Consider the following 24986-nt stretch of genomic DNA (forward strand, 5'->3'; position numbering starts at 1 on the left):
TCCCTTACGACTTGAATTTGCGACCATCTGATCACTCATACTATATAGTAGTGCCACAGTTTTGCAGTACAGTGTAAGTCGCTGCCACGTATGAAACCTTTTGGCTGAGCTTCATAGTAGTACCAAGATGGCAGCGGCGAGTTCTTTAAGCAGGCCCCCAGAGGCCATGGTAACCCATTGTTGCCCTGTGATCAGGTCTGGTGCTCGCATGCAATGGAACTGGCTACATTTAAATGTCGCTGTCAGAGATTGACAGTGGCATCTAAGTAGTGACCATTAGTCGAAGCTCAGCTCTGTGCCCTGTGCTTTGTCATAGATGCTGGCTATGTAATAAAGTCAGCATCTCCTGCAGGTGGAGAGAGCTCAACTTCTGAGCTTCCTAGACACATGCAGAGCCCAGCACTGACATACAGTTGCATCAGTTTGTGTTAAAGGGTTCATCCATAATGTTGATAGAAATGTATGGCTTACATAATGTGTAGCAAGCAAAATGATGCCTAAAAAATACAGATCAGCTAATATTGCAAAAAAACAAGACCTCATATGCTGATGCTTACTTAATAATCCTAAAGCTGTGGACGTGGGCATATTCTGCCATGTGGACAAGTCCAACACCAACATTTCCATCAGTAAAATACCGTAATTATGAACTGCACCATACAGCTGCCTGTCATTTTTCAGAACGTTTCTTTGTAAGTTTTTTTTTTTTCCTTTTTACGTTTTTTTTGTAGACAATATATTTAATATTGTTTGCTTATGTATGTCATACAATATATGAAATATGCACATAGCACACACCTTCATTTATATTGTGTACATGCTGTTAGGGAATAATTGGGGTAGTGGGGCAGGCACTTTACACAGTGACCTTTGACTGTTAGTACCCACCTTGGACGTAAGCTCCCACACTGTGCAGTTGGCTGAATAATGGTTCTTCCCATCGTTCGTCCTGGAGCTATTTCTCCAAACTCTCTCACAAAGAGAAGCGCTCACTCCTGTGTTTTCTACGAGAGAGCCGCGGTCAGACTCCTCTGTTGGACATGTCATATATTTTTTTATTTCCTGACTTCAACTGTCTCATGCAAGTTAGACTGTTAACACAGCTCAACGATATGAACAGGTTCACCTGATGGCAGTCTGATGTGTGCGGGGGTCTGTAGTTCTTCATTCCGTCATGTCTCTGCTCTGTAATGAAAATCAGACATCGCTTTTGAATTGTGCTTCAGAAGAAAAATTATTAAGCACTAATCTAAAAATGAGGGCACCTTTTTAATATTCTGTTGTAACAACCTTTTGAGATTATCAATACAGACGATTTCTGTAGCTCGCAGTGAGTTTCCTTAACCTGTCCACAGGTATTTCCTTGAGCAGACTGATCCAGTGGTCTCAGGTTTGAAGGGTGCCTTCTCCAGACTACAGGTTTCAGCTCTTTTCACTGATGTTCAGTATTGAAAATTTAGATCAGGGCTCATAAAATTTCACTTCAGAATAGTCCAATGCTTTTCTCTTATCCTCCGATGTTTATAACTGTTTTTTGGGGTCATTATCCTATTGGAGGACCTATGATCTGTGGCTCAGACCAAGCTTTCTGACACTAGGCAGCATATTTCGCTCCAGAATGCCTTGATTCAAGATGTCCTATGCCAGATGCAGCAAAACAGCTCCATAACATAACCACTAGTGATGAGCGAGCGTGCTCGGATATCGTGCTATACGATCATGCTCGGGTGTTATCTGAATATCTCGGGCATGCTCAAGTAATAGGTTCAAGTCCCCGCAGCATCTGTTAAGCAATCCCTGGATGTGTTGCTGCTATTTAACAGCTGTGAGACATGCAGCCGCGGGGATTTGATCTCACGATATCAGAGCACGCTCGCTCATCACTAAAAAGCCCCTTTCATGTTTCACAGTAGGTACAATGTTTTTTTTTTTTTTTTCTATGCTTTATTTTTGCATCAGTTAACAACATAGAGCTGATGTAACTTGCCAAAAAGCTCCAATGTTGTCTCATCTGTCCAAAAGACCATTCTCCAAGAAGATTTATTCAGTCGCCATGACAGCACAACGAGAGAGGGAATCCGCCCTTCAGGGACAGGAAACCTACAGACATAAAAAGGGCGGTACCTCTCTCCCACGTCAGTTGGTTTCCTGTCCCTGACAGCGGAACCTCTTCAGACTGACCTCGTGAAGAAGGTCGAAGAATGAAGATCCCACTCCTGACAGACCGGTACAGGTAGCGGGGGTCCCCTACCTCGGCCTGGTCAGGTGAATGGAGGCACCACACGGCAGGGGGACTGTTCGTGTAGGTGACAGCAGGAGGAAGCAGCTCTGGTGTGGATGAGCTGGCTTCTGCGGTGTCCGCGCCTGGTGAGTATAAGGTTCTCGTAGGGCCGTGTCTGCTGGAGCCCGGGGTCTGCCGCCGCCTGCGCTGGTGCCGGCATCAGCTGGGGAGTGGGGCCGTCCTTGTCTGGTGCGTCGGCTCCCTGCGCCGCAGCCGCGACCGGAAGGGGCGTGTCCGGATGACGCGGCGGGCGGCGCGGGTGGATGACGCGGCCGGGCATACGCAGTAGCGCTTTCTTCCCGGCTAATGGCGGTGCCCGGCGTTTTGGAAGGGGGTTGGTCCTCCGGGTCTCCGACACTGGTTCCGGTCCACCGCCCGAGCCGTGTCCTAATCGGCAGGTCCGATCAGCGGACACCTGGAGAATTTCCCTGCTGACCCCCGGCCGGGGGCGGTACCTAGGGGGATTTAAGCCGTGCACGTGGGCCACAGCGTGTTCCTGACCGTCTATCCATTAAGGAGTCGCCGGAAGGAACAACGCAGAGTGGTGAGCAGCAGCAGCCACTAGAGCAGCCTCAGGCAGAAAAGCCTTTGAGGAGCTCCCAGCGTCGTTCTACTGATAGTCATGCTGGTGGAGCTAAAGAGTCCCGATCATCAAAGTCCTCAGGCCGTAAAAGTATGTCGGCTACGAAGGACCCCCCGAATACGGTACCACTCATTGCTGGCGGGGTAAGTGATCTTCGTGAATGCTCAGTTATTGATCATTGTTCCCCTTATATTCCCTCTCTCCTTATTAGGGGAGAAAGTGTGTATCTAAGGCCAAACATAGGCAGTGTGCCGAATGTGCAGAGCCACTTCCGGATGGGCACGTAAAGAGATTGTGTAAATCCTGTGTTCATCAATTGCTAGAGGAAGAGGCTCCTGATCTGACCTCTACAATAAGGAAGATGGTCAGACAAGAAGTCCGGAGTTCTGTGAGATCCAGGTCTCGTATAACGGAAATTGAGAAGTTATCCCCTGTTTCAGATGTGGGTTCGGACTCGGGGGAGCTCAGCTCAGGGTCCCTCCCGTCTTCTTCCTCCTCTGAGGAAATGGAATCTGGTCGAGCCTGTCTGTCCCTTGATAGGGTTAACCATCTGGTTAAAGCAGTCAACAGCACAATGGGGATAGAGGACACCCAGTCGGAGTGCTCTATCCAGGACGTTATGTTCAGGGGTATAGAGCGGAAATCCCGAAGGGCCTTTCCAGTGGTGGACAAAATTAAAACATTTATCTCAAAGGAGTGGAAGAAACCCGAGAAAAAGGGGTCACTTCTGCCAGCATTTAAAAGGAGATATCCTTTTGAGGAGGAGGCTTCATCCTCATGGGATAAGGTTCCGAAGCTAGATGCGGCAGTTGCTAAGGCGTGCAAGAAAACATCTCTTCCCTTTGATGATTTGGGGAACCTAAAGGACCCTTTAGATAGGAAAGCTGATATCTTCCTCAAAGGGGCCTGGGAGACTTCGGCTGGATCCTTGAGACCAGTTATAGCAGCCACCTGTACGGCTCGGTCCCTGATGGTGTGGTTAGGTCACCTTGAAGATCAGCTCAAGGATAAAGTTCCCAGGGCTGAAATATTATCCTCTATGCCTTTAATCCAAGATGCTGCAGCTTTCCTTTCGGACGCGTCAGCGGACTCGGTCAGGTTAGCCGCCAGATCCTCAGCATTATCCAACGCAGCCCGGAGAGCGCTATGGATTAAATGTTGGCCAGGGGACTTACAGGCCAGAACAAAATTGTGTAGCATTCCCTGTGATGGAACTCATTTATTCGGCCCGGTCCTGGATGAACTTTTAGAGAAAGCAGGAGATAATAAAAAACGCTTCCCTTTCCTTGGAAGACCCTTTCACAGACGGGACTACAATAGAGCTTGGTCTAACCGCAGAAGGTCATATAGAGATTCTAACAGGGAGTCTACTAGATACGACAGCAACAGGAGAAGGGGTAAAGGATTTATCTTTAATCCGTCACGAGATTCTAAAAAACCACAATGACGGGCGGTCCAGGTGGGGGGTAGGCTTTTGGCCTTCTACCCGGCCTGGGTACAGATCACGAACAGTCCGTGGATTTTGAGCATTGTGGAAAAAGGCCTAAGGTTCGATTTTCATCATATTCCTCGGGACAAGTTTATGTTGACACCTGTCCGTTCCTCATCTACAGAACAGTTGGCGCTGGAGTCAGAGGTCCGGGAACTTCAACAGAAGAAGGTTCTAATCAGGGTCCCTACAGAAGAGGAAGGTAGGGGGTTCTATTCACCTCTATTCCTGATCAAGAAGCCAGACGGCTCATATCGCACTATTATTAATTTGAAAGGCCTGAACAATTTCTTGTTGGTTCCGTCCTTCAAGATGGAATCGGTTAAAACAGCAATAAAATTACTCTTTAACCATTGCTTTATGGTCGTCTTGGACCTCAAAGATGCCTACTACCATGTTCCAATACATGTAGATCATCAAAGATTTCTTAGGGTGGCGGTTTCACTTGCCGGCACGGTAGAGCATTTTCAATATCAGGCACTTCCCTTCGGTGTCGCGGTCGCACCCCGGGTGTTCACAAAAATTATGGTGGAAGTTATGGCACACCTGCATGAACAGGACATATTAATAGTTCCATACCGTGATGATCTACTAATTGTGGGTCATTCAGAGTCACATTGCAGGGACCAGCTAGAGAAGGTGATGGAGGCATTGAACAGGCTAGGCTGGATTATCAACCTTAAGAAATCGCGTCTACAGCCTCTAAAATCTCAGGAGTTTCTGGGGTTTGTTATAGACTCTAGTCGACAGGAATGTCGCCTGCCGGACTCAAAAGTAGCTAAAATCCAGCATCTAGTCTCTAGGGCAATTGACAATCCCTTAGTGTCTGTAAGAAATGCTATGTCTCTCTTGGGTTCCCTCACATCCTGCATCCCGGCGGTTCTCTGGGCTCAGTTCCACACCAGAACACTACAATGGGACGTCTTACACAATTTCCGTCGTCTAGGAGCTCACCTCAATAGTAAATTTTCACTTTCTGCGGAGTCTACGCATTCACTTGTTTGGTGGACACACACTTCAAATCTTCGTAGGGGGGTTCCTTGGATAAATCATGTATCTAGAGTATTGACTACGGATGCCAGCCCTAAGGGACGGGGAGCTCACTTAGGGGAGGATTGGGTTCAGGGGCTATGGTCTCAGTCTGAGCAGGACTCATCCTCCAATCTGAAAGAGCTATTGGCCGTACATCACGCCTTAAATAGGTTCCTTATACCCCTACAGGGTCGACACGTCAGGCTGTTATCGGACAACCGGGTAACCGTGGCCTACATTAATCGTCAAGGAGGTACGCGATCCAGTTCGTTAATGAAGGTCGCAAATCATATTTTTCAGATGGCCGAAGAAACTTCTCTCCCTAACGGCTCTTCATTTAAAAGGAAGTCTCAATACCAAAGCCGACTATCTAAGCCGCAACATGCTCAGACAGGGAGAGTGGTCGCTGAATCCAGCTATCTTCGAGCAGATCATATAGATGTGGGGTTGTCCAGAAATAGACCTTTTTGCCAGCAGGGAGAACAAAAAATTACAACAGTTCTGCTCCCTAGATCCAAAAGACAACTCATTTGCAGTAGACGCTTTTCTGATATCATGGCACTTCAGTCTCGCCTATGCCTTCCCCCCTCTAAACCTAATCCCATTAGTTCTGAGGAAGATTCGGGAGGACAAAGCCCAGGTAATCTTAATAGCCCCATTTTGGCCCAAAAGAGCGTGGTTCCCGTGGCTGAGAAAGATGTCTCTCTGCCAACCGTGGATTCTTCCAGAATTGCCAGATCTGCTCTCCCAAGGCCCAATCCTCCATCCGCGAGTAGCCAACTTACATCTAGCGGCGTGGAGTTTGAGAGGTCGTTACTAAGGAGGAAGGGATTCTCTCAGGATCTAATAAATACACTCCTTAAGAGTAGGAAACCCGCTACAACAAACATCTATGTTAGAGTGTGGAGAAAATTTCTATCTAGTACAGGGGCTCAGACCAAAAACCATGTATAAATCAGGTTCTTGAATTTTTACAGAAAGGTCTAGAAATGGGTCTGGCCACAAGTACTCTCAGAGTTCAAGTATCGGCTCTGGGGGCGCTATATAATTTTAACTTGGCCAGCAATCACTGGATTTCTAGGTTTTTCAAAGCAGTGACTAGGTCCAGACCAATCATAAAACAAAAGTTAGTCCCATGGGACCTAAATCTGGTACTCTCAGCCTTAACGCAAGCCCCATTCGAGCCTATCGATTCTATCCCTATAAAAATCCTTTCGATCAAAACGGCCCTCTTGGTGGCACTCACATCTGCAAGAAGGGTTAGTGATCTGCAGGCACTTTCCAGACATCCACCATACATGCAGTTTAGGGAGGATAGAGTAATCATGAAACCTGATCCCCTCTACCTTCCAAAAGTTGCTACAAAATTCCATAGATTACAAGAGGTAGTCCTACCTTCGTTTTGCTCTAATCCTGCCAATGATAAAGAACATAGATTTCATTCCTTAGATGTGAGAAGATGCCTCCTTAAATATATTTCCATCTCGAATGATTGGAAAAAAGATAACTCCTTGTTTGTAGCTTATCAGGGAGTGAGGAAGGGTCTTAGAGTATCTAAAAACACCTTAGCCAGATGGATCAGGGAGGCGATCTCTCTCGTTTATACCGCAGGTGGCAACGAAGTTCCAGATGGTATAAAAGCACACTCCACGAGGGCCGTAGCATCTTCATGGGCGGAGAGAGCAGAAGTATCGATAGAAGACATATGTAAGGCGGCCACATGGTCTTCTCCATCTACTTTTCTTAAACACTACAGATTAGATCTGGGTAGTTCCTCAGACCTTACGTTTGGAAGAAGGGTACTTGAGGCTGTTATCCCTCCCTAATCTTCTTATTTTCTCTGAAAGTCTCTCGTTGTGCTGTCATGGCGACTGAATAAATACTTAAGCTACTTACCTGGTAGCAGTGTTTTTTCAGGAGCCCATGACAGCACCCTTATATTCCCTGCCCTATTGCTGCATCTGTGTTACTAACCAAGGTGGTCCTCTCATGCTCTGGAACCAACTGACGTGGGAGAGAGGTACCGCCCTTTTTATGTCTGTAGGTTTCCTGTCCCTGAAGGGCGGATTCCCTCTCTCGTTGTGCTGTCATGGGCTCCTGAAAAAACACTGCTACCAGGTAAGTAGCGTAAGTATTTGTGGCTTGTCTATATACATTTTGTGAAAATCCAGTTTCTTTTTAAAATGATTTGCTTTAAACAGTGCTTTTCTCCTTGGTTATCTTCCATGAAGTCTACTTCAGCCAAGACAGCGATGGATGGTGCGATCTGAGACTGAGGTACTTTGATCTTGGAGCTTACCTCTCTTTGAAAGTTGTTCTGTGCTCTTTGTTTACATTCATATTATCCATCTGTTCAACATGTCTTCACCTTTCCTCAAACCTTAAACCTTTTGAATAATATGTGCAACTGTAGTAGAGGCTCATAAAGCTGTTTGGAGATTCTTAGCCCTTACCTTTAACATGTTTGTCTATTATTTTCTTTCTAAGGCTGGTTTCACACTTGCGTTTTTGTCTGCAGCGTTTTTTGCACAAAAAACGCATGCGTTTTTTTTCTCCTATATTTAACATTGCAAACGCATGCGTTTTTTGCACATGCGTTTGGTCGCGTTTTCAAACGCATGCGTTTTTTGTCTGCATGCGTTCATTTTCAAAAATGCTACCTGCAGTACTTTCTTGCGCGTTTTTTTGCCGCGAAAAAACGCATGCGTTTTTTCGCGGCAAAAAAATGCATTGCTGTCTATGTAAACGCATGCGTTTTTAAGCACATGCGTTTGTTTGCGCTAAAAACGCATGCGTTTTTATAGAAAAAAACCAGAAAACACACTGAAAAGCCACCCACCACCATCAAGGTGATAAAGGGATCCAAACCCTAACCCTAACTCTACCCCTAACCTCACCCCTAACCGTTTAATGAACATTTTCTGACAGTCATATTGCCACGTATTTAAGTGCCACGTATGCCACGTGCCACGTATTTAAGTGCCACGTGCCACGTATTTAAGTGCCACGTATTTAAGTGCCACGTGCCACGTATTTAAGTGCCACGTGCCACGTATTTAAGTGCCAAGTGCCACGTATTTAAGTGCCACGTATTTAAGTGCCACGTATTTAAGTACCACGTGCCACGTATTTAAGTGCCACGTATTTAAGTACCACGTATTTCAGTTGCACGTATTTCAGTCACGTTTAGGGTTAGGGTTAGGGGTAGGGTTAGGGTTAGGGTTTTCTTGTTTTTTCTATAAAAACGCATGCGTCTAAAAAACGCATGCGTTTTACCGCGTTTACATGCGTTTTTCACACATGCGTTTTTTTTAAAAAACGCATGCAGATAAAAACGCAAGTGTGAAACCAGCCTAATCTCATGATAAAACTCTACTTACCGTAGCTTTCTTTTTTTAACATTCAATGTGGTACACACCATGAAACAAAACAGCACAGTGACTACTTTTCACCCTTTAAATAGGTAGTCTAACTGATTAGCATAACACGTGTCTACAAACTTGTAATTGCAGGGCATACCTTAGTTTAACATGTCCCTATGGTCAAATTATTTTCACTCTTTTCTAGGGGTGCCTCTTTTTTTTTTTGTTTGTTTTTTGTTCAGGCCATGTTCTTTAGTTTAATTTTTCTGTTGAACCACAATTCAAAACCATGTCTGATTTTCATTCATTTATATTCCGGAAATATAAATTGAAAATTACTTTGGTCAGTTTCCAATTATTTTAGTGACCAATGTGATTTTTTTTTTTTTTACTTTAACAGACAGGTACCAACAATTTTGTCCATGTTTATATGAGGTGCATATAGCCGTGGTCCCCAACCTTTCTGACATTGAGAGCCACATCCAGGTCCCACCCCCCTCAAACAGTAGTGACACCCAGAGTCCCAGTTACCGGTATAATGATAGCCATAGACCAGATCTGCTCTTCTTTTGGGGGCTACTCACAAAAGTCACCATCTGGTGAGTATCCCCTATCCTGGCTCTTTTCTAGACCTGGTGCTAATGCACCAAGCTTACAGAGAGCCGCGAGCCCCACATAATGGGCCCACGAGCCACATGTGGCTCCAGAACCACAGGCTGGGGACCCCTGCTCTAAAGGGTGCCAGTAACTGTTACATGAAGTGTACCAAGCCAGCTAACAGCCTATAGGTGAGGCCAATATATAGAATCAGATAGTCTGCCAGGCAGCTTCTAAGCATTAACCCCCTGGTCCCACATCACAAACCATAATTGCATTCTAGTGGAAACTTAAGCACAAAATGGCATCCCATAATATGGAGACTTACCAGAAATTTATGAAAGGACAATATCTATATAATTGTCTAAGGGGTACTTCCGTCTTTCTGTCGGCAACTTCCGTCACGGATATTCATTCGCTGATTGGTCTCGCCAGCTGTCTGTCATGGCTGCCACGACCAATCAGCGGCGGGCACAGTCCGATTAGTCCCTCCCTTCTCCCCTGCAGTCAGTGCTCGGCGCCCGGTCCATACTCCCCGCAGTCACGGCTCACACAGGGTTAATGCCAGCGGTAACGGACCGCGTTATGCCGCGGTTAACTCGCTCCATTACCGCCGCTATTAACCCTGTGTGACCAATTTTTTACTATTGAGGCTGCCTATGCAGCCTCAATAGTAAAAACATCTAATGTTAAAAATAATAAAAAAATAACAAATCATTATATACTCACCTTCTGCCGCCTTTCCGACGCTCCGGTGACCGGTCCATGTAAGCGGCAGGTTCCGGTGCGAAGGCTGGTGTGCGACAAGGACCTGCCATGACTTATAAAAATGAAGACAGGCGGGCACCACTACATGGGATCTCCCATCACATGCCACAATTGCATATAAATAGAAAAACAAAGAAAAAAGGAGGCATGTACAAAGTGGGGATCACCACATTCTAGATCATATAAATGTAATAAATTTTATTAAATGCAAAAAGGACAAAACACTGCAAGGAAACTTTAAAAACACATAAAACCACCAAAAACATGGTAAGTACAGCGACCCATAATGGGGTCTATGACCCTGGTTCAAACAAACCCCCACATACAATAACGTGTTCAACACCAGTATAATGCACTGAGTATAGATACACTATGCAGTCCCAAAGGCTAAGATAATGAAATAAACAGACCTAGACTTACATATAAGCAAGGAGTACCCCGTCCAATGTATCCAAATACGGAGTGTAAATGCCAGGGTGACCCCTAGTGAGTCTTAAGGATATAGGTCCAGCATACAAAAAAGGTTATCATAGCAAGATAGAAAAAACTTGTACCCTGTACAGGGCTAAGCCCCTGTCCCTATAAGATGTCAAGGGATTCTGAAGGACAAGCAAGGGGGGTAGAGAACCGGGGCATAAATCGCCCAAGGACCTGCCATGACGTCATGGTCATGTGACCGCTACGTCATCACAGGGCCTGCGCGAGAAGGACCTGCCGTGAGGTCACGGTCATGTGACCGAGACGTCATCACACCCTCGGACCGCAAGCTGCCGCCTGAACCGAACACAGGCGACAGAACTACAAGGGGCCCCTCGGAAGGTGAGTATATGTTTTATTTTTTAACCTGTGACATACGTGGCTGGGCAATATACTACGTGGCTGGGCAATATTCTACGTGGCTCTGTGCTGTATACTACGTCACTGGGCAATATACTACGTCACTGGGCAATATACTACGTAACTGGGCAATATACTACGTGGCTCTGTGCTGTATACTACGTCGCTGTGCAATATACTACGTGGCTCTGTGCTGTATACTACGTAACTGGGCAATATACTATGTGGACATGCATATTCTAGAATACCCGATGCGTTAGAATCGGGCCACCATCTAGTTATGTATAATTAATTATATATACAGTACAGACCAAAAGTATGGACACACCTTCTCATTTAAAGATTTTTCTGTATTTTCATGACTATGAAAATTGTAAATTCTCACTGAAGGCATCAAAACTATGAATTAACACATCTGGAATTATATACTTTTCAAAAAAGTGTGAAACAACTGAAAATATGTCTTATATTCTAGGTTCTTCAAAGTAGCCACCTTTTTTGCTTTGATGACTGCTTTGCACACTCTTGGCATTCTGTGATGCGCTTCAAGAGGTAGTCACCAGGAATGGTCTTCCAACAATCTTGAAGTAGTTCCCAGAGATGCTTAGCACTTGTTGGCCCTTTTGCCTTCACTCTGCGGTCCAGCTCACTCCAAACCATCTCGATTGGGTTCAGGTGTGGTGACTGTGGAGCCAAGGTCATCTATCGAAGCAACCCCATCACCCTCCTTCTTGGTCAAATAGCCCTTACACAGCCTGGAGGTGTGTTTGGGGTCATTGTCCTGTTGAAAAATAAATGATGGTCCAACTAAACACAAACCGGATGGAATAGCATGCCGCTGCAAGATGCTATGGTAGCCATGCTGGTTCAGTATGCCTTCAGTTTTGAATAAATCCCCAACAGTGTCACCAGTAAAGCACCCCCACACCATCACACCTCCTCCACGCTTCACGGTGGGAACCAGGCATGTAGAGTCCATCCGTTCACCTTTTCTGCGTCGCACAAAGTCACGGTGGTTGGAACCAAAGATCTCAAATTTGGACTCGTCAGATCAAAGCACAGATTTTCACTGGTCTAATGTCTATTCTTTGCATTCTTTAACCCAAACAAGTCTCTTCTGCTTGTTGCCTGTCCTTAGCAGTGGTTTCCTAGCAGCTATTTTATCATGAAGGCCTGCTGCACAACGTCTCCTTTTAACAGTTGTTGTAGAGATGTATCTGCTGCTAGAACTCTGTGTGGCATTGACCTGGTCTCTAATCTGAGCTGCTGTTAACCTGCAATTTCTGAGGCTGGTGATTTGGATAAACTTATCCTCAGAAGCAGACGTGACTCTTGGTCTTTCCTGGGGCGGTCCTCATGTGAGCCAGTTTCTTTGTAGCGCTTGATGGTTTTTGCCACTGCACTTGAGGACACTTTCAAAGTTTTCCCAATTTTTCGGACTGACTAACCTTCGTTTTTTAAAGTAATGATGGCCACTCGTTTTCTTTACTTAACTGCTTTTTTTTCTTGCCATAATACAAATTCTAACAGTTTATTCAGTAGGACTATCAGCTGTGTATCCACCAGACTTCTGCACAACACAACTGGTGGTCCCAACCCCATTTATAAGGCAAGAAATCCCACTTATTAAACCTGACAGGGCACTCCTGTGAAGTGAAAACCATTCCCGGGGACTACCTCTTGAAGCTCATCAAGAGAATGCCAAGAGTGTGCAAAACCTAGAATATAAGACATAATTTCAGTTGTTTCACACTTTTTTGAAAAGTATTTAATTCCATATGTACTACTTCATAGTTTTGATGCCTTCAGTGTGAATGTACAATTTTTATAGTCATGAAAATACAGAAAAATCTTTAAATGAGGTGTGTCCAAACTTTTGGTCTGTACTGTGTGTATGTATGTATGTATCTGTGTATATACTATATGTATATATATTACACACACACACACACACACACACACACACACACACACACACACACACACACACACACACACACACACACACACACACACACACACACTTTTCGTCAAATTGTTATTGTATTTGCTATTGCAGCTGCTTCTTGGCCATGAGTATTACTGTTTAGCTTACCAGAATACAATAATATTATAAACCAAGTCTTGATCTTGCTTTATTAGTCTTAGTTGCTTAGTTTTCCTTTTCTCATACTGTATTTTCAGACTATAAGACGCACCTAGGTTTTAGAGGAGGAAATTGGGGAAAAAAATTGACGCAAAAAATGGGGTAAATTCTGTATTAATATCCCCTATCCTGGTATATATGGTCTACTCATCCCCTATCCTGGTATGAATGGCCCCCCTCAACCCTATCCTGGTATGTATAGCCCCCATCCCTATCCTCGTATGCATGTCCCCCTCATCCCTATACTGGTATGCATGTCCCCCTCATCCCTATACTGGTATGCATGTCCCCCTCATTCCTATACTGGTATGCATGGCCTCCCCATCCCTTTCCTGGTATGCATGGCCTCCCCATCCCTTTCCTGGTATGCATGGCCTCCTCATCCCTGGCCTGGTATGCATGGTCCCCCTCATCACTATCCTGGTATGCAGGGCCCCATCTCCGTCCTGGTATGCATGGCCCCATTCTTATCCTGGTATGTATGGCCCCCATCAGAAAAAACGTAAAAACCCCCCATAAACCATTATACTTACATTCCTGCACCCCCCTCGCAGCATTCTATTCCGGTGCAAGCAGCTGCTTTATGCTTGTAAGCAGCGCATTGTGACGTCATGCGATGCTTAGAAGCCGAGGCAGCTGCCGGAATACTCACTGCCGGGGCTATGTGCATGGAGAACAGTGAGTATTCATTGCTTTTTAGCAGCGCGCAGAGTGTTAGCCGCAGCTGCCAGCTTCCTGCAGCTGCTGGGCATTCGAGTGTTCCCGCTACTAAAGGAAATACACTTATGGGAGTGGCGAGCAGTGAATATTCATTGCCTTAAGTACAGGGGACACTCGAACTCCCGGCAGCTGCAGGAAGCTGACTGCTGTGGCTAACAGCATGTCCGCTATTAAAGAGAAATGAATATTCACTTCTTTCCACTCCCATGGGTGTGGAATGCAGTGAATATTAATTTCTCTTTAGCAGCGGGCACAGGAGTTAGCTGCAGTCGCCGGCTCCTGCTTCCTGTGACCCTCTGCTCCACCGCTGTCGCTCCCCCACCTCCAAATCCACAACAAGAGTAGGTACTTCCTGTCTATAAGACACCCCCCCCCCCCTTCATTTTCCGCCACATTTTAAGATTAAAAAAGTGCGTTTTATAGCATGAAAAATTTGGTATATGCAGCCATACTAACCTTGTCACTTCATCCATATGACTTTAATGTCACCCAATAGCTATGTTGAGAATCCTGAATTGAACAAAGGTATATGGGTTATCTTGCAGTTGAAAACTATGGCTTCAAGGGTTAATCTGTTTTTGCAATTTCACAACCTACATTTTTGGGGTCTTTTTATATCTTCATCTGTCTTTTGTATTACTTGAATGCATAATATGTGCTCAAGAATTATCTCCTGTGTTTTCCCACCATTTGATTTTTAGAACTTTCTTCAAAGTTTAGGAAAGCCAGACTGGCATTTTAGCTCCTGAATTTGCTGTTATAGTGCTGACGCACTGAAAGATTTTAGCAGAAGAAAGAACAGCTGTAGCAAACAAATGATGTCACATCTGTCAGTTCAGTGCGTGAGTGGACATGCAGCCGTAACATGATGACCAGGAGGAATTGGCAAATGCTGCCACTTGTGTTATCAGCAGGGAAACCTCCACCTAACCATGGCTCAGTAGTGACCCCCACAATGTCAGTGTGCAGGCTGGGAAGAACACTCTGTAAAGGTGGTGGTCGCTTTCGAGATTAGTTTTGCGGTTCGTCTTGTGAATTATTAGTGCACATTGGTTGCTTGTATTTACATATTTTAATAACCCATAATAATCTTTGATGGTCCGCTTGGTGGAGTTGTCTACTTATTAGGTCGATCGCAGTAATGAATGATATAATAAAGAACAGCACAATTATTCTACTCAAATAAATAAATCTTTGTTTCCAATTCTTTGCTTTTTCTACAGTTATGCAGAATCATAAACCTTAAACTCTGAAGAAGCCGCTAGTTGTTTCTAAACCTTGTATCAAATGTTCTGTTTTTCTTCTTTCTTTTTTTTTTTTCTTTTCACGTTTTCAGCTTCAGATAGTAAGGATGAAGAACTCAAAACTCATCCCAAGAGATGCTTTCTGGGTATGTACTCAGCACCCACCTTGCATGAGGATGTGTACCCCCTTTTGTCTTGCTGTTACCTCTAAGTATTCCACATTTTGCCTTTGCATCTGCTGTTTTGATCCCTCTCCTACGTTGCAGTTTTTCCACCCTTGTGCTAAATGACCTATTTCTAATGTCTGCACCTTTTGGCAGGGCTTGTTTTTAGTTGAAGATTTTAGCTCCTGTGCGTTGTGTGTGGGTTGTAAGTAAATTGCCCATATGGTCGCGGCATTACTCGATATGTCATTTGGCTTTGGCCAGTGGCCTCAGAATGATGGTGGAAATATTGCCCATATTGCTACTTTTAAAAAGAAAGTCTTGAAAAATCCCTTTACTTCCTACTGTGACCTCAGAACATAGAGACTAGACGTCACAGACCCGTGGTAATTGATATAGATTTTTTTTTTCTTTTGAGTGGCATTGCTTACGTCTTGGGCTAGCCTAAGTGTCTTGGGTAAATGCCAAGATACCCGATCAATCTAGACTTGACTTTTAGCAGGAGCTTATATATTCTGTAAGCCCTGATTTTTCGGTATTTAATGCCATTTGAATACTTTAATGATGCGGATGTGATTCTATATGCCATTTATAGCGGTGGCGTATTAGAAAGTTGTCATGCACTAGTAGATTATATGCTTCAGCTTACACTTGCTCTTCTAAATGATGAACTTGGTTTAGACCTTGATTCAGCTTACAGCAACTTACTAATTAGAGGGGAAGAAAGCATGATGTTCCCGGCAATGGCATTTAATTTCATATCCATGTCACAGGTCATAATTAATAAGATGACTTGGTTAGCGGCTTTTTATGCTTCTTAGGACTCTGCAATGCTGATTGTTGTGTTAATGACTCGACATACTGTAGTTAGCAGATGGTTGGAGTCAGGGGGCTATATATTAACATGAGCTCCCCTGCCAGGATGTGAAATGGGGGCAGAAGTCCTGGAGTTGGGATTTTTCTAGTGTTGATTGCCTTTCCTAAGGTTTCCCTAAACTGAAACAAAGGCATAATGTGAGGGGCTAAGTGAAATCCTGTGTTATCATTTAATTTTTAATAATTCAGTATCTTTGCTTATATAGCCATGCACTGACACTTTAGCATGTTTTGGGCAGTGGTATTCTGCATAAATATAAAATGATGATCTGTTACACAGTCAGACTGTGGATTCTTAAAGACTTCACCACATTAACCATTCTCATGTCAAACATTCACTAATGCTCAGTCACGTTTTCCCTTTGCCACACTTTCCGTCTGTTCTTGTTTGTATGTGAAAAGCGTTATTTTTACCTGGCATAAATGGAAATTTTATAGATACCTAGCCATTACATTTTCTGTACTATTGGATTCTCATTAAAAAGTATGTGGAATATATATTAGTAACAAAAAAACACAAGCCACGGTAAAAATAATGAATATTAATGTAATAAATCAACTCTTTTGAAACTTGTTCCTAAAGGTTAAAAATGGCCACCATATAGTGGTTGTATGGGAAATATGTTGTAAAAGTTGTATATATGTTTCTACAGTGGCATTATATGGTGGCTTTTATCTTTCTGAACAATTTTTTTTTTTGGATTTTTGTTGTAATTTCTAGGAAACCTTGTAGGATCTTTAGGGTCACCACAATGGTTGCATTGCTGGGGAAAGACGAGTTCCATGATGCATGAAATGGGTATGGGACACTAGTGTTAAAAAAGGGGGATAGGACTGGCTGGGTGCTGCTGATTGATGGTGCGGGTCCTGTGTGGGAACCCGTAAGGTAATAAATAATTGAATGAACTGATACTGATCGTGCATAGAAAAAAACAAACTTAAAACCTACATAAAATATAATACATGGATGAATATTGTGAGGGGTTACCTCGCTCTGCTGCTTCACAGAGACAGTCACAGGAACAGCTCTAGTAGTAAATCACCTGCTGGTTTATTGTAGACAGCATAAACCTTTGCAGGGGTCAGAAAAACAAACAGCCTTTCTGACAAAAAGGTAAAATAAAGATAAAGTCTCTGAGTCCTTGTCCTGCAGGCTGCACTGCAGGTAACGCGCACAGCGTCCTTATCTCCTATGGGAGCCACGTGGGAGTTCCACCTCTCTCCCAATACACCACACCCAGACTGAACCACAGGTCCAGGTATATCTGTCACATGTACTGGTCACATGATCATGACCTCACTGCAGGTCCTCAAGCACCTGAAGGTCCTGCAGGGAAGAGGTACGGTGAGCACCCTCCCTCCCGCTCTGCGGGTGCTCACATAAAACTGGCCCATTAAACTCTGTACATGACCTCTCAGCACCTAGTGTGCTGGAAACACAAAAACATTCCGGCTTCACATCACTCACCGCTGCATGGGCAGTGCCATGTACCTCCCTCCCTCTACAATGCCAGTGACTGTCACAATATATAATGACAATTTAGCATTGTAATATTAGATTGTACATCAAATAATTGTGGATTAAAATTAATTGAATACTGTCAATGACAAATTCAATTTGAGTATTTGTGTATTTTCCTTTTTTTTTGTGTGTAAAATAATGGCCTGCCGCTTTATACCCTTTTTTTATGTTCAATTAATATCTAGGGATGTAACATCTAATGTACCGAGAATGTAAATACTTCTCCAAGTTGTAGATTCTAATATTTGTAGTACATGCTGTGTGGCCCTCAAGTAGGCTGGAAGTTGGGCTACATATTCCTGTAAGTGTAGGTCCACATATTTGGAGAGATTTGCCGTAAGACAGTTAATGCCCAAAATAATCGGTCGCCCCTACGGGTGATTTAAAGTTTTTATGGATTTTTGGAATATGATAGATTCCTAAGGATTTGCCTCTTATGGTTAGATCAGTTAGATTTGTTAACACTTTTTGGTAGGGTCAGTTTTGAGTTGCTTATATGTTTTTATATCACCCAGAAGGCGCAGTGATTCCTCATGGTACATGGATTGAACAATGATGACCATGCCCGCACCTTTATCTCCCGGGTGGATAATTATGTTCATGATCCTGGCTTGTCGTTCCCTGTGAGTCAAGTTGTGTGTACTGAACCTTGGGTGTCTCTTCTTTATTTTTCGGATTTCCATTGTGACGATTTTTTTCAAATGTCAAACACATGTGAATACTCGTTGGTGGGTTTGAATTTAGATTTATTTGATAATAATGTATGAATATATTGTTCATTTGGTTTTTGTATTCTCTGGTGTCGTTTCAGAAAGTATTTCTTGAGAGCCAGGTTGCTTATATCTTTCTTGACCCCTAGATCTGCTCTTGGATGCGTCATCACTGCGCTCTTAGGGTAATTTTGGTCAGTCAGCCACTCCTAGGAAGGTTCACCACTGTTCCTTGTTTTCGCCATTTGTGGATAATGGCTCTCACTGGGGTTCACTGGAGTCCCAAAGATTTAGAAATGGCTTTATAACCTTTTCCAGACTGATAGATCTCAATTACTTTGTTTCTCATTTGTTCCATAATTTCTTTGGATCGTGGCATTATGTCTAGCTTTTGAGGATCTTTTGGTCTACTTCACTTTCAGGCAGATCCTATTTAAGTGATTTTTTGGGGGGCATTGAGAACAGGTGTGGCAATAATCGGGCCTGGGTGTGGCTAGAGAATTTGAACTCCGCTTACTAAAGATGTGATAGACCACAGTTAATGTTGTAAGGTGGGGGGGAAACAATCACTTTTTAATTGACTCTTTCTGGGAATCAATATGAGCAGTATTTACCTTATATTTGAAATTAACTAATGTATGTTTCAATTGCCTTATTGATACTGGTGTATTTTTTGTATCTGTTAATATAATTACTTACCTCACTGAGTGGCATAATTGCATTTATGTCCATACTGTAAGGTCTTAAGTAAACCTTTTTTCCAGGACGTCCTCCTGACAGCACCTTGGAGGACGTCCTCCTCCCCTTGCTGGGACAGGAAACACACGAGTTTAAAAGGTTATGTCCCACCCCAATCCTCAGTGTTTTTCCTGTCCCTGCAAGGAAGGGACGCACGAGTGAAAGCTGCGCTGCTTACCGGAGCTCAGGGGGATCGTGCGGCTTGCCAATACCCTTCCCCCTGTCAAGAGGCTCAGGGCAGAAACCCTCCGGAGGGGGGTCCCTCTGCTCCAAAGACCAGGAGTGGGCGAGACTCCTGGTGGCAGCCGCTCCTCCCGGTGGGAGGCTCTCGGCTGCGGACGCCATCCACGCTGTGTACGGCTTCCAGGAGCAGCGTGGTGTCCAGCACGGCGTCTCCAGGCGGAAGTTCCCAGGAACGCGTCACTTCCGGTCTGTCGGCATCCGTTACCGTCACTTCCGGTAACGCTGCATGTGAAGGGGAGAGCGTGCGTTCCAGGGTGGATCGCATATCGGCTGAAGTGCTCCTGATCCGGCGCTGTGAGCTGCGGGGACCTGCTACCCTCATCATGGAAGTAAGTATGCCTGTTGAGGAGGGGGTAAGTGCGCATAGCGCAGACTCCCCTACCCGCTCGCAGGAGCAGGCTTACCCCAGTGCTTATCCCTATCTTATGTCATTTAAGGATAAGGGAACCCCTTCTGGCTCCTCTGGTCCCTCTGGTCAAGCTAAGAAATCCGTCAAGGCCTCGGGGAAATCTGCTAGATGCCCTATTTGTAATACGAAGCTCCCAGATTCCCATGGGAAAACCTTGTGTGCAGATTGTACATCTAAGGTCATGAGGGACGAACAACCTGCACTGCTGTCCGAGATGAGATCCCTTATACGAGAAGAAGTACAGGCTTCTTTGTCTACTATGGTGCAGAAATCCAGCACTAGTCCCAGCCGCAAGAGGGCCAGACGGGAGCGAGATTTAAGAGAGCCAGAGTTTACTTCTGAAGACAAGTCTGACTCAGAAGACTTTGTCTCTGAAGAAGAGGGTGAGCTTCCGTCAGGAAGCCAGGACCACCAAAGGAAATATCTCTTCCAGGCAGAAGAGACTAATGATCTTGTGCAGGCGGTGCGATGCACCATGCAGATAGAGACACCTAAGCCACAATCCAGACAGGACCTGATGTTCGGGGGACTTATGTCACGTCAGCAGACAGTGTTCCTGGTTAGCGAGCATATTAAGGCCATGATACTGGAGGAGTGGAAAGAGGCGGAACGCCGGCTGGTGTTATCTAAAGACTTCAAAGCTCGTCTACCGTTCGAGCCTGAGGACGTAAAACTATGGGAAGAAATTCCCAAGGTTGACGTCCCGGTGGCGAAAGTGGCTAAAAAAACAGCCATACCATTTGAGGACTCATCAAGCCTGCGCGATCCCATGGATAGGAAAACCGACATACTTTTAAAAAGAGCCTGGGAATCTTCCGCGGCTCTAATAAAAACCAACATAGCAGCTACTTCGGTAGCTCGATCTATGTACCTATGGATGGGTCAATTAGAAGAGCACCTGTCTAATAAGACTCCGAGGTCTGAGATCCTAAAGTCTCTCCCTTTTAATGAGGTCCGTCACGGCCTTTCTGTCCGATATGACTGCTGAGTCAGTCAGATTTTCGGCTAGAAGCGGTTCTCTATCCAACGCGGCTAGGAGGGCGATCTGGCTGAGATCCTGGTCGGGGGATATTTCTTCTAAATCAAAACGATGTTCAATTCCCTTCTCCGGAGCACGGGTATTTGGTCCCCCCCTAGATACTATTCTAGAGTCAGCTTCCGATAAAAAGAAGGGGTTTCCAGAGGAAAAACTTAGGAAACCTCAGTCCTTTCGGAGGGGATTCCCCTTCCGGAGACAGTCTGATACTAGAGGAGGTAGATCCCATAGAGGATCCTATAGGGGTTCCCGTAACCAGGGCAATAGAAACCGAAGTTTCTTCTTCAGTCCCTCCTCAAAATCTAAGACACAATGACGCCACACTTATTGGGGGAAGGCTCCGTCACTTCGCGCACAATTGGGCCCGAATCACCCAAAACCAGTGGGTCCTCCAGACTGTGTCAGAGGGCTATCGTATCGAGCTTTACTCCCCTCCGCCAGACAGATTTATCATGCCTACGGTAATAACGCGAGACTGCCCTATGATGATAGACCTAATGGATATGCTCTCCTCAGAGGTCATAGTGCCAGTACCGCCACTAGAAGTAGGCCAGGGTCATTACTCCTCCCTTTTTTCCATAGCAAAACCATCCGGCGAATCTCGCACTATAATAAATCTGAAACCTCTGAATGCCTGGGTAACGTACAAGAGGTTCCGCATGGAGTCTATTCGATCGGCAATCCTCCTCATAGATCAGAATGCCGTGATGTGCACTCTCAACCTGAAGAGTGCCTATTATCAGGTTCCCGTCCACCCCTCATCTCAGAAGCTTCTGAGGTTTGCGGTAGTTCTGCCATCCGGGACCTGTCACTACCAGTTCCAGTGCCTTCCGTTCGGACTTGCCTCAGCACCTCGTATCTTTACAAAGCTGGTATCGGAGATTGTCGCTTTCCTAAGAAATCAGGGGATCATAATAATCCCATATCTCGACGACTTCCTTCTAGTGGCAAGAACGCCAGAGATTCTTTCACACCACAGGAACCAAACCGTCTCGCTGATGGAAGAGTTAGGATGGGTCATAAATTGGCGAAAATCCGACCTAACCCCAGAACACAGGAAGACCTTTCTGGGAGTAAGTCTGGACTCAACAAACAGAATATCCCTCCTACCCGAGTCCACGCTGGAGGCAATACAGTCCCAAATCTGGCTCCTATTAAGGCACAGGGTGTCAATAAGGACGGCCATGAGAGTCCTCGGCCTAATGACTGTCTGCATTCCGTGTGTAAGATGGGCTCAGTTCCATTCAAGACCACTGCAGAAATTAATCCTTTCCAAATGGGACCGGCGTCTGTCTTCTCTGGACAGTACTTTAAGGCTACCTCTTCTGGTAAGAAGGTCTCTCCTCTGGTGGACAGAGCCAGAAAAGTTAAGAAAAGGAGTGTTATGGTCTGCCGAACCCTACGTAGTAGCTACTGCAGATGCCAGCGCCTGGGGCTGGGGAGCTCACTTAGAAGACAGGTTCCTTCAGGGGAGATGGCCGGAGGACGTTATCCACAGCTCCTCCAACTTCAAAGAGCTGTACGCTGTTTGGGAAGCTTTGAGAAGGAACCGACACATCCTGAAAAATCTCCATGTCAGGATAATGTCCGACAATGTGACAACAGTCTCTTTCCTGAAGCATCGGAGGCGCAAGACACCATCCGCTTCAGGAATTGGCGGGGCGAATATTTCGGTGGGCAGAAACATCAGTCCTATCCATTTCGGCAATTCACTTCGGCAATTCACCTGGAAGGCTCCCAGAACGTCATAGCAGACTACCTCAGCAGGGAAAGAGTGTTTGCAACGGAATGGGAACTCAACCAGGATATCTTCCAGGAGTTATGTCTACGCTGGGGAACTCCTTGTATAGACCTATTCGCAAGCAGGAGAAATTCGAAGGTCTCAAGATTCTTCTAACTGAACGCTCAGGATTTTCCAGAAGGAATAGACGCTCTCAGCCAGGTTTGGACGGAACCTCTCTCGTATGCATTCCCTCCTCTGGCTTTAGTCCCGGCTGTTCTCAGAAAGATCAAGGAGGATAGAGCTTGTGTCATATTGATTGTTCCATACTGGCCAAGAAGGAGTTGGTTCTCCCTTCTACTAGAGCTGGCGATCGAGAATCCAGTAGAGCTTCCTCTCAGGGCAGATGTAATCCACCAGGGTCCGGTACTTCACCCAGACCCAGAGAAGCTCCATCTCTCGGCATGGATCCTGAAGGGCTCATCTTGAAGGCAAGGGGTCTGTCGAGCCGAGTAATAACTACTATCAAGTCCATTAGGAAGCCTGTTACATCAGCAATTTACCTGAAGATCTGGAGGCGATTCTGTCTGGAAGGTGGCAGGTCTGAGGTTGCGGCAGGCACTCCCGACTTACCCAGAATCCTAGACTTCCTTCAGGCTGGGTTTGACAAAGGTCTCAAACCTAGCACCTTGAAAGTGCAAATCTCGGCACTTAGCTCCTTTCTTGACTATCCCCTAGCGTCTCACCCGTGGATAGTTAGATTTATCAGAGCCACACAAAGGTTGCGCCCCACTATTAGACATTTATCGCCTTCTTGGGACCTTAATCTGGTCCTCAGTTTCCTCTGTAAAGACCTCTATGCTTCTACTGATAATATGCCCATTTCGGTCCTCACGCGTAAAACGGCATTTCTAGTAGCAATTACCACGGCTAAAAGGGTGGGGGAAATTCAGGCCCTGTGCACTAGGGACCCGTACCTCCAGGTTAGAGAGGATTGTATAATTCTTAAACTGGACCCCTCTTTTATTCCAAAAGTAGGAACAATTAAAAATAGAAATCAGGAGATCGTGTTGCCATCCTTCTGCAGTAACCCTGCTAATGCTAAAGAAAAGGCTCTACATTCGCTGGATGTCAGGCAGGCAGTCCTTGACTACCTGGCAGCCACCAGTTCATGGCGCATTGACCCAAACTTATTCATTCTGTATGGGGGAAAGAATAGGGGTAAGAAGGCCTCTAAGGCCTCTATCGCGCGGTGGATCACGTCTGTGATCTCGGAGGCCTACCAGTCAGAGGGGGTCTCTCCTCCAGAGGGTCTCCATGCACATTCTACTCGAGGGATAGCTACTTCTTGGGCAGAGAGGGCAGGTACCTCTCTAGAACAGATCTGTAAGGCCGCGGCATGGGCTAGTGCCAACACCTTTTGTAAACACTATAAACTTGATGTTTTATCTGGTCAACATACTGTATTTGGGAGAAAAGTTCTCCAAGCGGTAATCCCACCCTGAGGAGGTGCTTTGGTACTCTCCAGGGTGCTGTCAGGAGGACGTCCTGGAAAATGGGTATTAAGCTTACCGTTAATGATGTTTCTAGGAGTCCATCCTGACAGCACGGGTAGTTCCCTCCCTGTAATATCTATATCATGTATGAAACAGGTTCCTAACGTATGATGTAATATGTTTTGGATACAATGTAATATGTTCATTACCATTAAACAGTTTTCTCTGCATATCCTTGTAGCGGTTCTTGTTACAACACTGAGGATTGGGGTGGGACATGACCTTTTAAACTCGTGTGTTTCCTGTCCCAGCAAGGGGAGGAGGACGTCCTCCAGGGTGCTGTCAGGATGGACTCCTGGAAACATCATTAATGGTAAGCTTAATGCCTATTATTCATTAATGCTAATATTGTATTATATATTAATCAATGTATTATATTTTATGTAGGTTGATACGAAGTTCCATGATGCATTTCTGGCTAAAATGAAGTGCACACATTGCGGATTTTGATGCGGATCTGCAGTGTTTATGGACGCGTGGAATTGCATCAAATCCGCAGTGTAGTGCACAACCAATGTTGGTCAGTGGTAAATGCAGAATTGGTACAGTGCACAGGCTGCGGAAAAATCTGCACTGGTTCGCTGCATTTTTTTTTTTTTTTTTTGCCGCAGCATGTCAATTTTGTTTTGCAGATCTGCAGTGTTTCTGCACCCATTGACTTCCTTTGAGTCAGTCAAATCCGCAGAAAAACCGCAGGTGTAAAAAGATTTGCAGTTTTGCTGCGGATGTGCATGCGAAAAACACTGCATAAAGGAAGGAGGAAGAGTGTGTGGGCGGCGTGTGTGTGTGTGTGTGTGTGTGTGTGTGTGTGTGTGTGTGTGAAGATATGTCTGTGTGTGTCGGCGGGTGTGCGTGCGGATGTGTGTCTGTCTGCGGGTGTCTGTATGTTAGTGTGTGTCTGTATGTGTGCAAGTCTGTGTAGGCAGGCAGATGGGAGTACTAGTCCCATCCGG

The 24986-nt window shown here is 45.2% G+C and overlaps 1 protein-coding gene across 2 annotated transcripts in view; it reads left to right on the forward strand.

Annotated features, from left to right (window-relative positions):
* The window catches only part of SLC66A2 (solute carrier family 66 member 2), a 174243-nt gene that overhangs the window by 45430 nt on the left and 103827 nt on the right, over nt 1-24986 (forward strand). Inside the window, exon 4 of one of the 2 annotated variants that reach the window (XM_077270030.1) lies at nt 15152-15205. The exons of the other annotated variant lie outside the window; for it this stretch is intronic. Coding sequence (XP_077126145.1) covers nt 15152-15205 — 54 coding nt within the window. The remainder of the gene's footprint in view (nt 1-15151; nt 15206-24986) is intronic. 2 annotated transcript variants of the gene reach the window in all.

This window comes from Ranitomeya variabilis, chromosome 6 (genome assembly GCF_051348905.1).
Source record: "Ranitomeya variabilis isolate aRanVar5 chromosome 6, aRanVar5.hap1, whole genome shotgun sequence".
NCBI lineage: Eukaryota > Metazoa > Chordata > Amphibia > Anura > Dendrobatidae > Ranitomeya > Ranitomeya variabilis.